Consider the following 14,435-nt stretch of genomic DNA (forward strand, 5'->3'; position numbering starts at 1 on the left):
AAATTATATTTAATTAAGCAAACGACAAAGCACACGCCGTTCTCCATGTGTCTGTGTGTTCTATCGCACATGTCAGCTCCAGCAGAGACACAGAATAGATCTATTAATGCAAGGGATGTCTGTCTGTCTTGTCTGCCTGTAACGGCTTCAGACTTGGCACGTTACTTGGTAAAGTAGGTGTGGGCAACAGTGTTTTTCCAGAGGGCCACACAACACAGAGGTGAAGCAAGTGAAGGGTTACAAGTAAAAGAAAGAATAGATGTGCAACCTGCATGGAATTTACATTTTAAATGTCAAAATGCTGTGAGAATACAATTTCTTTGTTGTGATAATGTAATCTCACTGATAGATTCTCTGTCCTGTGACTTAAATAAAAAGTCTGACCGTGTTTCACTAGTTAAATGTGTGAAACTGAAATGTGTGGTCTGTGTTTGCAGTAACTCTGTCTCGTCATGCCTCACCATATCAGACTTTGAACAGATTTCGACCATTTTTCTGTTTTTGATTCCATCGTCACACCTGCTAATATCACATCTTAGATCTGTCTGGAAAGCTGAGCAAGCGTCAACTTGAAGTAACCCATGATGACGTGGTGGGCTGGATAAAGCTGGTTCATGGGTTTCCTCCGGGGTCTCTGTCTTGTGGTGGGTGATCGACCCTTCATCTGACCTCGCAATTTCGGGTTGTATAACGACAATGAAAATGTGACAGATATATAGCTTAAAGAGTTACTTCCGACTCATCTCACACATTGCCGACTGAATTATTACAATCTGTCGTTATCTTAAAATGTCATTATTATTTAATTATTTCAATATCTGTACTTGTGTGTGATGTAAAAATGTGACCATTGAAACAAACAAAAACCCCACAAACAGGCACATATTGAACAGACAATGCACCAACAGACAAAGTGGGGCTTGTACTATGAAATTTATTTTTCAATGGCTCATGGGTGTGCAACAGTGTATGACAAATCAAACCTGGCTTTGACACTATGTATTAATAATCAGCATTGTATTTGCAATTTCATCAGAAGTAGTAACAAGAGCAGCCCACATACAGACAGACAGATGTCAGCTGAAGGGCGTGTAGACACTGGCATCGGCATGCACGCTCATTTAAGGACATCCGTAATGTAGGACGGTCATAAATGACACACAATTCCAAACCAGTGCCCAGAGGTGACGAAAAGGTTAGTTAATCAATGGCCGCTTTATTGAATCAGATTTCCAAGTAGCTCACTGTCTGTCTGTGTGTCAACCCTTGAATTATTTAATCTGCAATTATACTGCCCTTGAAAAGGAATGAAAGCAATGTTTGAATAAACCGAGTAATATTGAATGAGAAGGTATGACATTCATAAATGAATGTATGTGAAAATGTTAATTAGCCATTTATGAATATAAAGTTTTTTTGTCTTAAAGCGCTGTAACATGGAGGAGGTGGAGTGTGTAACATACTATTCTTAGACGTTATTTGACGCACTAAGCTACAGTACTTGAGGGATTTCTCTATCCAATAATTACTGTTCACTTAGTGCCAGACTCCCCACTCAGCCGCATGTTCGCGTCTCATAGGATCAGCAACAAGGATGTTTCCCTGGAAACTGGACAGCTCTGTCATAAGTAATTGGGTAATCCTTGAGCTGCTGACAGAAAAATAATAGCTTTTGGGGTTTTTCAGAGCACCCCAGCCAGTATGGAGTATGATATGTCTGTTTGATAATCTGGATTTAACGTTCACATACTATTGAAGAAATATTAGATATAAATCTAATTGTGAGCTAAGTGTGAACAGTTATAGGAACAATATGAAAAAATATATGATTTCTAATCTTATAAAAGCATTACTTAGTTTTATTATTTATTCAATCTTGAAAGAAGCTGACAACTATGACACAAAATATAAACAACAGGCCATATAACGTTCGGTCATAAAGAACCTGGCTGCATCACATGAGTTAAGAACCAGAAAAAGGGGCAGTTGTTTGTCAATCCGCATTAAAAAATATCTCCCCACCCTAACTCAGTGTGCAATTTAAATTCTGAAGCCCTTGGTCAACCTGATGTTGTTTTTAATGACACTAAACTTCAACCTTCACACAAGTCTTTCCACACTGTGCATTTTGAATGGTCTAATGGCTGATTTTACCCACGAGATGGCCTTAGGTCCCAAGTGGGTCCCAGAAACTTTGATTACCATAGTGAATTTTGTTGGTAATGTTAGACAGTGCAATAATATGGGGTGTCTGTATGTTAAGAAATCTGTAAAATGCATTGACATAAGAACCTGTGGCTACAGGGGGAGCTGTGTTTGTGCTCTTTAAGGCATGTATATAATCGGTAAGTAGTCAGGTAGGTTAGTAGGTAATCAGTAGGAAGATAGGTTGAACAGGAAGGTAATCATTAAGAAGGTAGTTTTATCCGTTGGTCCAATGGTCAGTAAGTAGGAAGGTAGGTTGAACGGTCAGTAGGTAGGTAATTAGGAATGTCTGTGGTTAAGTGGATAATCAGTAGCTTACAGATCAAGCATTAAGTACAAAGCAAGTACAAAGCTCTGATCATAGTCCAACACTGACTTGACAGGCAGAGAACCTGCCACGCGAACAGGTTTTTTCTCCTTCCATGCAAATAATTCGACCTCATCGTAACCTCATTAGGAGAGTGAGAACCCTGTCTGGCACGCAGTTTTACCTCCAGGCCAGTGGCGGTGCTCGAGTGCCCAGTCAGACCGGTTGTGTGAGCTGGAGCTCGGCATAAGCCTGTGGGCTGGCACGGTTTGGTTGGTTGAGGGACAGCAGCCATGGCTCGACTCGCTGCGCTACTGCTGTTACCGGTTCTTATTGAATCTGTATTTTCCATCTCTTTCTTTTTACCGGTCAACTCAAGAAAGTGTTTACGGGAGGAGATCCACAAAGACGTCCTGGTCACGGGAGAGTATGAAATCACCGAACAGTCGAACACAAAAACTAATCTGAAGGTGAGCACTCAACCTGCGGCTAAAGCTGCGGCTAAAAGCCTGGTCTGGATTGTGTCGAAGTCGAATTTACTTCCCTATATGGGCATCTGTTTAGCCAAGGCAGCAGTGAAAAGTGAAATTCGCACTTAATATCACACACGTTTGCCATTCGGCTGTAATTTGGGACAAATTCGTTAGCATATGATAGCTAACGTAGGCCCCGGAAAAGCTCGCCTTCCTGGTTGAGGTAGCTAATCGGCTAGCTAACGGATGCGTTAACATCAATATTTAGTGTATTTAAAGGCACAGTTGGTATTTTGACACAAAGTTAGACTTCTCTGTCACACGTTAAGGTTTGTTGTGTCACTGAGTGTGTGTGTCTTTTTCTCAGCTGTGTGTTATGTTCATGTGAAACGAGACCATCTGTTCGGCGTTGCTGCTATTACACGTCAGTCTTAACCCTCCATTCAGCTGGCATTCACACGCTAGCCGCATTAGCACATTAGCCTTCTTCAGTTTTGTGCAGTTTCTGCTCCATGTTTTATAAAGAAATAATAACACATGTATAGTATAACTTCGTGCACCATTCAGGGGAGTTTGCCCTCACATTCCCAACTGACCAGTACGTTATTTGCTTAAAAGGTTATCAACGCAGTTTCAATGTTGTAACAGCTATCAGAGAACAACATCAATGGTTTGCCAGAATAGTACATTTATTTTATTGTTTTTAAATAAATATTTTAGTCTTATAGACTGCAGTTCCTTGGTGCTGATTAATATTATTATTTTATTTTAAGTAGGGCTGGATGATATTACTGTAAAGGTTGTGGAAGTTAATTGTGGCTTTTAACTTTTAGTAAATGGCAAATGATAGAATGAGAAACGTATGACACTGGAGGCAACATCTCTCTTTTTTGTTATTGAAGGAAAATAATGTCACAATATATATTGTTTTTTGCACCAGCTGTTACTACTGACTATTGATGTGTAGTTTTCATATACAGTTGATTGTTGTTGCCCTTGTAACTCCCTTTAAAACTCATTAAGTAGCTTGTAAACTTCACTGAACCATAATTTAAATTGGTGTAAAGCAGCAAATCTAAGTCAAATTATCAAATTTAAGATGCCCCAACTTGTCTGTGAAACAAACATCTTAAGGCTTCTTCCCCCTCCCACTAAATATTTAAAGACTCATTCACAAATAAGACATGGGAAGATATACGATGTTATCACACATTGCTAAAACCCTCCACTCATAAGTTGATTGTAGTGTATTTTCATCAATGCGGTAATTGTGCAAGGAGTAAAATCATTATTTAACGAGTGATCTAAAATTGCTCTCTACCTTGTCATAATACAGTTCTAGTGACTTAGTGCCATAAGGTGTGCCAGCATCTTTCCAGTCATTCTTAGAAGCTGATTTTATTCATTTATTTTTTTAATTACAGTTGTCATAGGAATCACACATTTTTTCGTCAATAGTTTGCCATGCCTATTATATATATTTAGCATCTTATTTAGTCAATAATTACTCATTAATTATATTTTTCAACTTTGTAGATCACAGATTCCTCTAGTCACACGCTTTACTCCAAGGAAGATGCAACAAAAGGAAAGTTTGCATTCACCACAGAGGACTACGACATGTTTGAGGTGTGCTTTGAAAGCAAATCACCCTTGGGTAAGTGTGTTACTCATGCAGACATTAAGTTTACTTATTCAAAGAACCTTTCATTTTGAGAGGCAAATCACTGAAAAAATATGTACATAAATCATGAAGCAGTTGTTGTCACCACACATGAAGAATAAGTATAAAAATATATATTGATTAATAATGTACAGTCTTTTTGGCATGTATATGAATATCAGTCAATTCCTTCAATAGCTCTTGAAATAGACCGAGTGGCCAAAAATCAAAATTTCTATTTCAGGTAGTTTTATTTGATGTTAGAAAGCTCTGCTTTTTTTAATCAGGGACTGGACGAGTGCCTGACCAGCTGGTCAATCTGGACATGAAACATGGTGTGGAAGCCAAAAACTATGAAGAGGTAAGTTGAAGCTGCATGCGTGCCTTTGGAGATTGAAATATTATGTAGAGGGAATCTTCTTCTAGCTTCTTTACGGCGGATGTATGACAGTGGTCCTGGAGCAGAAGTTTTGCATCATATGTTCAGTTAATTGTCTTAAAAAAAGACGTTTACATTTTCCAGACAGCTCAAATTAATATAATAAAATGACATGTAATATGCAAAACCTTCACCTGTAATTTTTATCTAATGAACAAATCAGTTTGAGCTGTGAAGGACTTTTCCAGATCCAGTATGTTTTGTTCACGCCACACTAAACTCTAGTTCTTAAAAGCAACAATGCAGATATGTTTTGCTTTACCAGTGGCATTACCAGGAGTAAATTGTGAAAAATTTCCAATATCAAGGTGTGCTACTTTATAAAGAGTAGAATTAATGGCTGTGAATCATTGCCCACACATCATTTAGTATCTCACTGCTTTAGGACACATTACTGTGCATCATTACTTAGTAGTTCTTCTACAACTTGGCTGTCTTGGGCAACACTTCATTCGAAGTGATAAAGTCTGTTAGCTGAGAATTGCCCCTCCTTCCACACATGGTGCATTGACCATGATGTTCCTTTTATGCTGAGTGTGTACGTGGGTGTATATTGAATGAGATGTGAGGTGGTTATGTCAGTCAGCAGAAAGGTGTGTATATTAACCTTTGTAGAGGAGTGTGTTAATATGAGCAGGTGTGCCAGTTGTTTTTGTTTTTTTTAATTCACTGGATCCCTGCGCCCTGTTGGTTTTGAGAATGTGTGCTTGGCTGAAGCTCGAATCCAGTTTTTCTTCACTGATTGCTCACCAGGGTTCATTTACATGTCTGGTTGACTTTATTAAGCAATATCTATGATGCTGATGCAATGGTCACTGTCCTTGCTTACACCAGACTTTTAATAATGATCTTACATTATGTGATTCAGCTACTTCAGAGTCCAAAGGGACTCATTCTCACCTGTCTACCCAAGATAAGTGCATGGCCAAACACAGGTGGTGTAAATGCAAGGTGTTCACATGGTCAAGAGTGACATCTGCTGAGCAAACTTTGCAACAACACTGCTTCAATTGTAATTTTACCTCTTTCCCATTAGGTTTTTTTCTGGCATCACATTCAAGAAGATTTAGTGGCCTCTGTTTTGTCCCCACAGATCGCTAAGGTGGAGAAGCTGAAGCCTCTTGAGGTTGAGCTGAGGCGACTGGAGGACTTGTCAGAGTCCATTGTCAATGACTTTGCTTACATGAAGAAGAGAGAGGAGGAGATGCGGGACACCAATGGTAAGAATACAACGCATAATCTAAGTAACCACAAGAAGTAAATTGATGAAGCTAATTACTCATGCCTGGGTCATTGTTTCCGTCATTGTTGTACATGTGCTGATAATAGCAGATCTCCTCATATAACCCCAAGCAACCGTCTTAAGTAAGTGTTGTGCTACAGGGAACATGTTTCATATGTGTGAATAGGTTGTGCTGTCACAAAATGTGAAGGTGCACGCAGATATGGGTGGGTGATGACGACAGTAATGTCACATGGACCATAGTAGACCACCGTGGACATATAGACAATTGGAAATATGACCCAAGCCAAACTCTAGCTCTCTTGGAGGCAACACGTTTTAAATATGTAATGTTTCAGATTTGTTTCCCTTCTAACATTCTTTGTTTCACCACTTTCCAGAGTCCACCAACACACGTGTGCTGTACTTCAGCATATTCTCCATGTGTTGTCTCATTGGACTGGCTACATGGCAGGTCTTCTACCTGAGGCGCTTCTTCAAGGCAAAGAAGCTGATCGAGTAAAGTGGCTCATAGCTCTTTACCTTTTGAAGAAACTACTTGCTGGTCAGCTAACACATCCCAACATCCACCCTCCTTGGACGAGCTTCAGCAAACAACAGCAAGTGGGGCTGAGGGGTTCAAATTCTAGTTTTTGCCGCTGTAAGAGAGTACCAAGGTTGACCACTGAAGAAGAAGAAGAAGAAGAAGAAGAAAAAAAAAGATTCACCTGCTTATTTTGGAGTTTGAAACATGAAAAGCACTGTAGAGGGAAATAAACTGTGAGACATACATCACTCAATTGGTGAGATATGTCTTTCTCCCACAGTACTTAACATTTCTCTCTGCACTGTTTATAATGTTGCAGCTCACTGAATAAGAATGTGTCCCTTCAATCAGTTGAACAGTGACGATTTTTGTGCTTAGTTTGAATGGATGTGCCATGAGTGAATGTATTCTCACCCTTCTGTTGATGTACACATTCTTTGCCATGCCAAGCAAGTGAAGTGAAGGCTGTTTTGAAAAAGTGGTTTGTTACTTTGGGAAAATTGTCAACCACTGCACATCTGTATTTATGTCGCTTAATTTGCGTCCCTATTTTGGTTGCTAAATTTAACAGTGTCTTTTATTTTGTTTTCATATTGTAAATGCTATTTAGTTGCTTCTTCAGCTATATTTTGGGGGGGTTGTAAGTCAGCGTGATATTCTCTTACAAATTAGGTCACTTCTATTCACTCTAGTTTTGTCTTTAATTTGCCTCCATGGCAGGACTTTGCAGCATCGTTTGTCATTACTTGATTTCTGTGAGCAAGTTTTTCTCTTTCCTTGCAGACTGCAGTGGTGCTTTCGACTGGAAGTATAAAGTAGGCTTTCCAAAAATCTATTCAGTTATGCACTACTTTTCTTTACACACTGGTGAAATTTATCTTTCAAAATATAACTTCAAAATTACAGTAATTCTAGATCCATTAAGTGTGCTTGTGTTTGTGGGAAAATACTTATGAGGCTTGGGTTACATGAGCGTGAGGGGAGTTGCTAATATTCCGATTGTTTTGGACTGGGGGTTAATTAAGGCATCTGTTGTGGGTACATTTTTAACGAGGAACATGCGCTATGTGCGCAATCAGTGATTTTTATGTTAACTGATACATTTTGTAAATTTATGTTGGGCTTTTATTCAATAAAATATTGGATGAATTTACATTAGTTATGTGTAGTCAACACATTTCTTGCATGTGGATGCTATTCTGGTCTAAGGGCAATTGTGGACTTCTTAAAAATAGTTGCACATGTGCACAGTCAGACAAAAAGTGATACATTTACATTCAGAAGAAATGCATTTTGTGTGGAGAAGAGAAAAATGCATTTTTTTTATTGTGTATATAATCAATACTGTTAAATCTATAAATGTACTTTCCACAAGATTATGGTACCCCTGTAATTTTGTAATTTTATGATCAATTTGTCCTAAAGAATTTTACCTGGTACAAATACATTTTAGGGTAAGCTTTTAGTTTCAGCAATCAAACTGTCCAGGGTATACCCCACCTATCGCTCTATGTCAGCTGAGATTGGCACAGCAACCCCCGTGACTCTCTGGTGGAGGATAAAGTGGTAGATGATGGATGGATGGATGTAGAAAATCTCCCTAAAGCAACAAGAGATAGTGTCTGAAGTTTGGAGACAATAGGTAAATATCTACACCTGAATTCACTTTTATTTTATTACTGTAAGCAGTGTTGAAGTTTCAATTACCCAGTAAATTAATTTTATAAGTTAAACTTACCTGTAGTATAGATGTGACAATACATGATTTATTGCTCATCCTAATAAGTATTACAGATAAATACAGTACAAGATTTACATTATCAGGGTAGTCTTAAATGGGTGGAGTTTGAATAATTTTAATGTGTGACCTGAAAATGATGACAAAACTTAAATATTTGAACACCATATTTTGCATTATTTTGGTACAACCTCACTCGACCAACACGCTGACCGAGGAAACATGATGCAACATGTCCGGAAACGCTCCACCAATCAAATGAGAACGCTGTCTCATTCATCCGGAAGTGCTTCTGAAGTCCTTCCGCACATAAACGTTTGCATGGTGGAAGGCTGTGGAATAGTTTGCTCTCTCTACAACAATCATCATGCCGGGTCCAGACAAAGAAATCGACCTGACGGAGAGAATCGAAGCGTTTCTGTCCGACCTGAAGCGTGGAGGCAGCGGGTCAGGACCGCTGCGGGGTTCGGCAGAGACGGCCCGAGAAACGACAGCTTTGCTCCGCAGAATCACCGCACAGGCCCGCTGGAGCAGCGCAGGTCTGTTATGCTAATCGACCCCTCACTTCATATACAAGTGTAAACTTTTACCACGAAGACTGACATGTTGTCCCCTTGTTTTCTGATGTCACGAGACACTTCTGAATGATGAGCAGATGTTGTTGTTGTTGTTTAAGGCTGCTTAACTTTCTATGTTTAGTTTCAAGTTTGACTGGCCGTTTTTCAGTTTATCCCTATTAATCTGTGGAACCCTGTACTTCCGGCCGGATGATAATAGTCTGCATTCATGGTTCAGGGTCAGAGGCAATGTTCTTAGCCAATTTCTACATGTTATTGTGGTAGGATGATTCATAACGTTTTTTAACTGACCTACAATTGTCCTGGCACAGGGAACAAGAGACTGAGGTGGCTTTAAAAAAAAAAGAAAGAAGTTTGTTTACATGAATGATTGTCAGTGAAATTTAGTAGGGGGGAGATACATAGCGCAGTTGTTTGGGACTCCTACCTCACCTCATCTGCTCCATTTTGGTTCAACATTGTGGTCCTGAAGTTGTTTTCTACAGATATGCAGTATGTAATCATGGAAGAGAGAGGGCAGTGAAGGACACTGAAGCTCCCCATTGACCCCTCATAGTCCCAGGATTGATATAAAGTTAAAACAGAAGAGGAAGAATAAAATAAAGTGACATGTGGGAATATGAGTTAACCACCCTGGGTTGAATTAGCCACCACTTTCATCATCTAAGTGTCGCTATATTATTTTATTCCTTAGGGGATCTGATGGAAATAATCCGTAAAGAGGGGAGAAGAATGTCTGCAGCCCAGCCATCGGAGACCACAGTTGGTAACATGATCAGACGAGTCCTGAAGATCATCCGGGAGGAATATGCCAGGTGATTGAACAGCTGTTGAAAGTGTGCTGATGTCATTGATTATTCTTGTACTCGTTTGCTATCTATTGCTAGAAATACAAAAGCGGGGCCATGTTTATAGAAGAATTCTGTAGCAGAAAGAGTGTTAATCCAAATAATTAACTGTGTTTTTATGCTGGTATGATTTGGCTCAGTGTGCTGTTTGTGTTTCCTTAAGATCTCGAGGCAGGAGTGAGGAGGCAGACCAGCAGGAATCCCTTCACAAGCTGCTCACCTCTGGAGGACTCAGCGAGGACAACTTCAGACAGCATTTTGCCGCCCTCAAAGCCAACGTCATCGAGGCCATAAATGAGTTGCTGACTGAGCTGGGTACATTATTTAAAAGAAATAATAGACATCTTGCTATATTTGTCAATACAAGGTATGGTAGGCAAGGTTTTTGAACATTATTAAGCATAATGTAATTCATTTGACCTGAGACAGAAGTAGACTACTGCATCTGCAGATGTAATGGTTTGTCTCGTGATCTAGCCGTGATCTCTTTATTTAATTTGTCCATTTACGGGGTCTTTTTTTCCCTCCCCACACCATTTACATTTCCAGAGGGAACAACTGACAACATTGCCATGCAGGCCCTGGAACACATTCACTCTAATGAAGTCATCATGACGATTGGTCGCTCCCGCACCGTGGAGGCCTTCCTGAAAGACGCCGCACGCAAACGCAAGTTTCACGTCATTGTGGCAGAGTGTGCCCCCTTCTGCCAGGTACCCAAAGAGAAGAAATGTGTCATATTAAACTATATTTTAATATTAGCAAGACACCAAAATGAGATAAAGTTGTAATAATTAAGATCTCACGTGTTTCCCTTTGACCAGGGGCATGAAATGGCCACCAGTCTCTCCAAATCTGACATCGAGACGACCGTCATCGCAGATGCTGCCATATTTGCTGTTATATCCCGTGTTAATAAGGTAAAAAGCACCACAGAAATCACGTCCCGTCACAGCTTGGATTAGAAAAGGTAGCATTCAGCATTTGTATGTTATACGTCTGTTAAAGATGAGAAAAATAACCTGTCCCCTCACAGCACATGGGTTAATCTGAGTGGTTGTGATCATTTCAGGTCATCATCGGGACACAGACAGTTCTAGCTAACGGAGGTCTCAGGGCCGTCAATGGCACACACACACTGGCTCTCGCGGCCAAGCACCATTCGACACCTCTGATTGTTTGTGCTCCCATGTTCAAGCTCTCGCCTCAGGTAAGAAAAGAAAAGTCTGCTGAGTCCTATTCCCATCTCTTCCATTGAGAATAAATATTGACGGGAATCATTGTGTGTCCTCAGTTCCCAAACGAAGAGGACACTTTCCACAAGTTTGTCTCTCCACAAGAGGTGCTTCCTTTCACTGAAGGTAACACACTCAGAACTGCTTTTAAAATAAATGTAATCCTATGAGTTACTCACATTTTACCATTCGTTTTCAAGGTGAGATTCTCTCCAAGGTGAACGTGCACTGTCCGGTGTTTGACTATGTCCCGCCTGAGCTCATCACACTCTTCATCTCCAACATCGGAGGACACGCGCCGTCATATATCTACCGACTGATGAGCGAACTTTACCACCCAGAAGACCACGAACTTTAATCAGGTTCATTAACAAATAAATTAAATAAATCTCCATGAGACTGGGAGTCATCTTTATATTTATAACCTGATACCTGTTCTCTAGGGATCATTGGTTGGACACTTATATAATTATCCTTTCATAGTGTGATTTATTGATCTCCTCTACTTTAATCCTGATTTTGTCCTAGAGGAAACATCTTAAGAAAAGTGATAGTTTATCTGCCCAAGAATATTCATTACAGATACTGCAATGCATAGGTTCTTTAGTAAAGTTAAAGGTTGCATTTGATGTAGTTTGTTTTTGATGATTTGATGATCTTTGTTCTAGCTGCCACTAATAGTTATTTTCGTAATCAATTAGTATGTCAATTTTTTGGACAATGAAATATCAAAAATATTAAAAAAAGGTTGATTGGTTTTTCCCAAACCTTGTAATGGTGGTTTTCTCAGATGTGTCATTTTGTCCACAAATGAAAAGTATTCAGTTTTTAATAATCAATATTACAAACTGATGAACTGATTATCAAAATGATAATTGATTCACAATCTCTTAAAGGTTGCAGCCTTTCGTTCAAAAGCACAACCTGTGTTTCAATGCAGGTTTGCATAATTTGTAAAAAAGTATGGCATTTTGAGAACTGCTATGAAGCCATGAGCAGGACTCTTCCTTTGCCTCCAAACCCCTGCGCTAACTTTTACTTTTACAAGCTCTTTCGTCAGGATCTCTCACAGTATGATTTTTTGATTTGATGACAGTTAGATGTCTTCAGTTTAAATCGTGCAAATTCAGTTGCTAATGGCTAATCTCTAGCCATCAGCTAAATAGCCTCACTTGAAATAATACACTTATTGCAAGATCATAGGCTTGGTAGTGTGTGGTGTAGTAGCTGGTGTCCTCCAGGTGGAGGCGCTGTAGAAGCAGCAGAGCTGCAGCGTTGTGTAGGTTTTGTTCAATAATAATATAAAGCATGAGAGATGTGTGTGGTGTGCAGACGTAATGATTTGTGTAGTGCTGACGTGTGAAAAAAGTCTGTGTCTCGCTGTCTCACTCAGGCTGCTCTCCAGTGTCTATTCACGGGCGCGATCCCACTACTGAGCGGCACGGGGGCTTTGACCTGCTCCGTGTCCGGCCTGGGTCGGTGCACCCCTCCTTAGACGACCTGGTGACCCCGGGCTCCCCCAGGGGAACCATATCGATACCGAACTTAGTGCGGACACCCGCTCGACATAGTCCAGTGGAGCTCAGAACTCCTGAGCTCAAACGATCCGCCAGACTCAGCCTCCCAGTAACTTGGATTACAGGCGCGCGCCACCGCACCCGGCTATAATGTTACAATTTCACAGAGGTTTTAACTCTCTCACCACATATAACTCTACAGTGACATCTAGTGGTGGTAGATAAAACTGCAGACAGGAAGACTTCACGATCACTGATGATAAAGCATCATATCTCTCAGATTAATAATATTTAGAAATGTTGTAATCTGTCATATACTAAATCCATCTATATCCATCCAATGTCCATTGTGGCTACATTTTCATCAAGTCCTTAAATGGTTAAAACATTAGGTAATAATTACATTTACACATACAATCATGTGCAATAATCTTAGGCCATCGCTCATTTTCTTAATGGAATTATGGGAATAAACGATACTTTAGTTGCAGTTTTCCCCTGCAAAATGTCTGTTATTTTCAATACTGCAGACATACCTCCTGTGAGATTGAGAAATAATGATATATGTCACCATAGCGTTGTTTTGTTTAAAAAAACTAATCAGATGGTGTCCAATTGATGATGATGATGGTGGCGTCACGACAGTCAGGCTAAAACCTCTGTGGAGGAGAAGATCCATAGCCGGGTGCGGTGGCGCGCACCTGTAATCCAAGTTACTGGGAGGCTGAGTCTGGCGGATCGTTTGAGCTCAGGAGTTCTGAGCTCCACTGGACTATGTCGAGCGGGTGTCCGCACTAAGTTCGGTATCGATATGGTTCCCCTGGGGGAGCCCGGGGTCACCAGGTCGTCTAAGGAGGGGTGCACCGACCCAGGCCGGACACGGAGCAGGTCAAAGCCCCCGTGCCGCTCAGTAGTGGGATCGCGCCCGTGAATAGACACTGGAGAGCAGCCTGAGTGAGACAGCGAGACGCAGACTTTTTACACACATCATTATCACGTCTGCACATCACTCATACTCTGTTGTGCTGTTAACCGTGGTCTTTCATTATGTTCACATCAGCCTACACAAAGCTGCAGCTCTGCTGCTCCTACAGCGCCTCCACCTGGAGGACAGCAGCTACTACAACAACAACCACTCTCATCACTGCTCCTCTTCTCCTGCAGGTGGAATCAGTAACCAGCACAGTGGTACATTTAGCTGTCTTTGGATTTTAAGTTTTTTTGGCAGCTGTTGAAAGGTGACTTAAAAACTGTAAAATACCAAATGATGAGTGTTACTTGTTTCACGAGTGAGAGAAGATTTAAGATTAAAGCAGTCAGCATTCATAATAATCCTCAGGCATATTATTATGGTTTTACACTTATTGAACGATCATACAGTTTAAAATCATAAAGGAGCAGTGTTGGTACTGTGTTAGTGTGTGGTGTAGTACAGTGTTTCTCAGTCCTGGTCCTAGCGACACACTGCCACACGTTTCCCTGCTCCAACACACCTGATTCAAATGATCATCAACAAGCTCTGCAAAAGCCTGGTAATGATTCATTCATTTGAATCAGGTAAAGGACAGTGTGTCTCCAGGATTGAGAAACAGTGGTGTAGATTTAGTTGAATCCAAAATGTAAAGCATGAGAGATGAAGGTGATAATGATGTAAAAAGTCTGT

General features: G+C 40.4%; 2 protein-coding genes across 2 annotated transcripts; both read left to right on the forward strand.

The window, feature by feature from the left end:
* Window positions 1–2,712: 2,712 nt before the first annotated feature.
* On the forward strand, window positions 2,713–8,014 carry tmed10 (transmembrane p24 trafficking protein 10). Its single transcript, XM_044049729.1, has 5 exons — window positions 2,713–2,982; window positions 4,522–4,642; window positions 4,936–5,009; window positions 6,181–6,307; window positions 6,711–8,014. The coding sequence occupies exons 1-5, from the start codon at window positions 2,806–2,808 to the stop codon at window positions 6,830–6,832; spliced, it is 621 nt and encodes a 206-aa protein (XP_043905664.1). The 5' UTR covers window positions 2,713–2,805; the 3' UTR covers window positions 6,833–8,014.
* Window positions 8,015–8,880: 866 nt separating this feature from the next.
* Window positions 8,881–11,647, forward strand: eif2b2 (eukaryotic translation initiation factor 2B, subunit 2 beta). The gene is made up of 8 exons (XM_044048560.1): window positions 8,881–9,133; window positions 9,867–9,987; window positions 10,184–10,335; window positions 10,570–10,733; window positions 10,845–10,940; window positions 11,093–11,230; window positions 11,315–11,381; window positions 11,456–11,647. The coding sequence occupies exons 1-8, from the start codon at window positions 8,962–8,964 to the stop codon at window positions 11,611–11,613; spliced, it is 1,068 nt and encodes a 355-aa protein (XP_043904495.1). The 5' UTR covers window positions 8,881–8,961; the 3' UTR covers window positions 11,614–11,647.
* The last annotated feature ends 2,788 nt before the right edge of the window (window positions 11,648–14,435 follow it).

The sequence above is a fragment of the Solea senegalensis genome, linkage group LG17, assembly GCF_019176455.1.
Source record: "Solea senegalensis isolate Sse05_10M linkage group LG17, IFAPA_SoseM_1, whole genome shotgun sequence".
In the NCBI taxonomy this organism is placed as follows: Eukaryota; Metazoa; Chordata; class Actinopteri; order Pleuronectiformes; family Soleidae; genus Solea; species Solea senegalensis.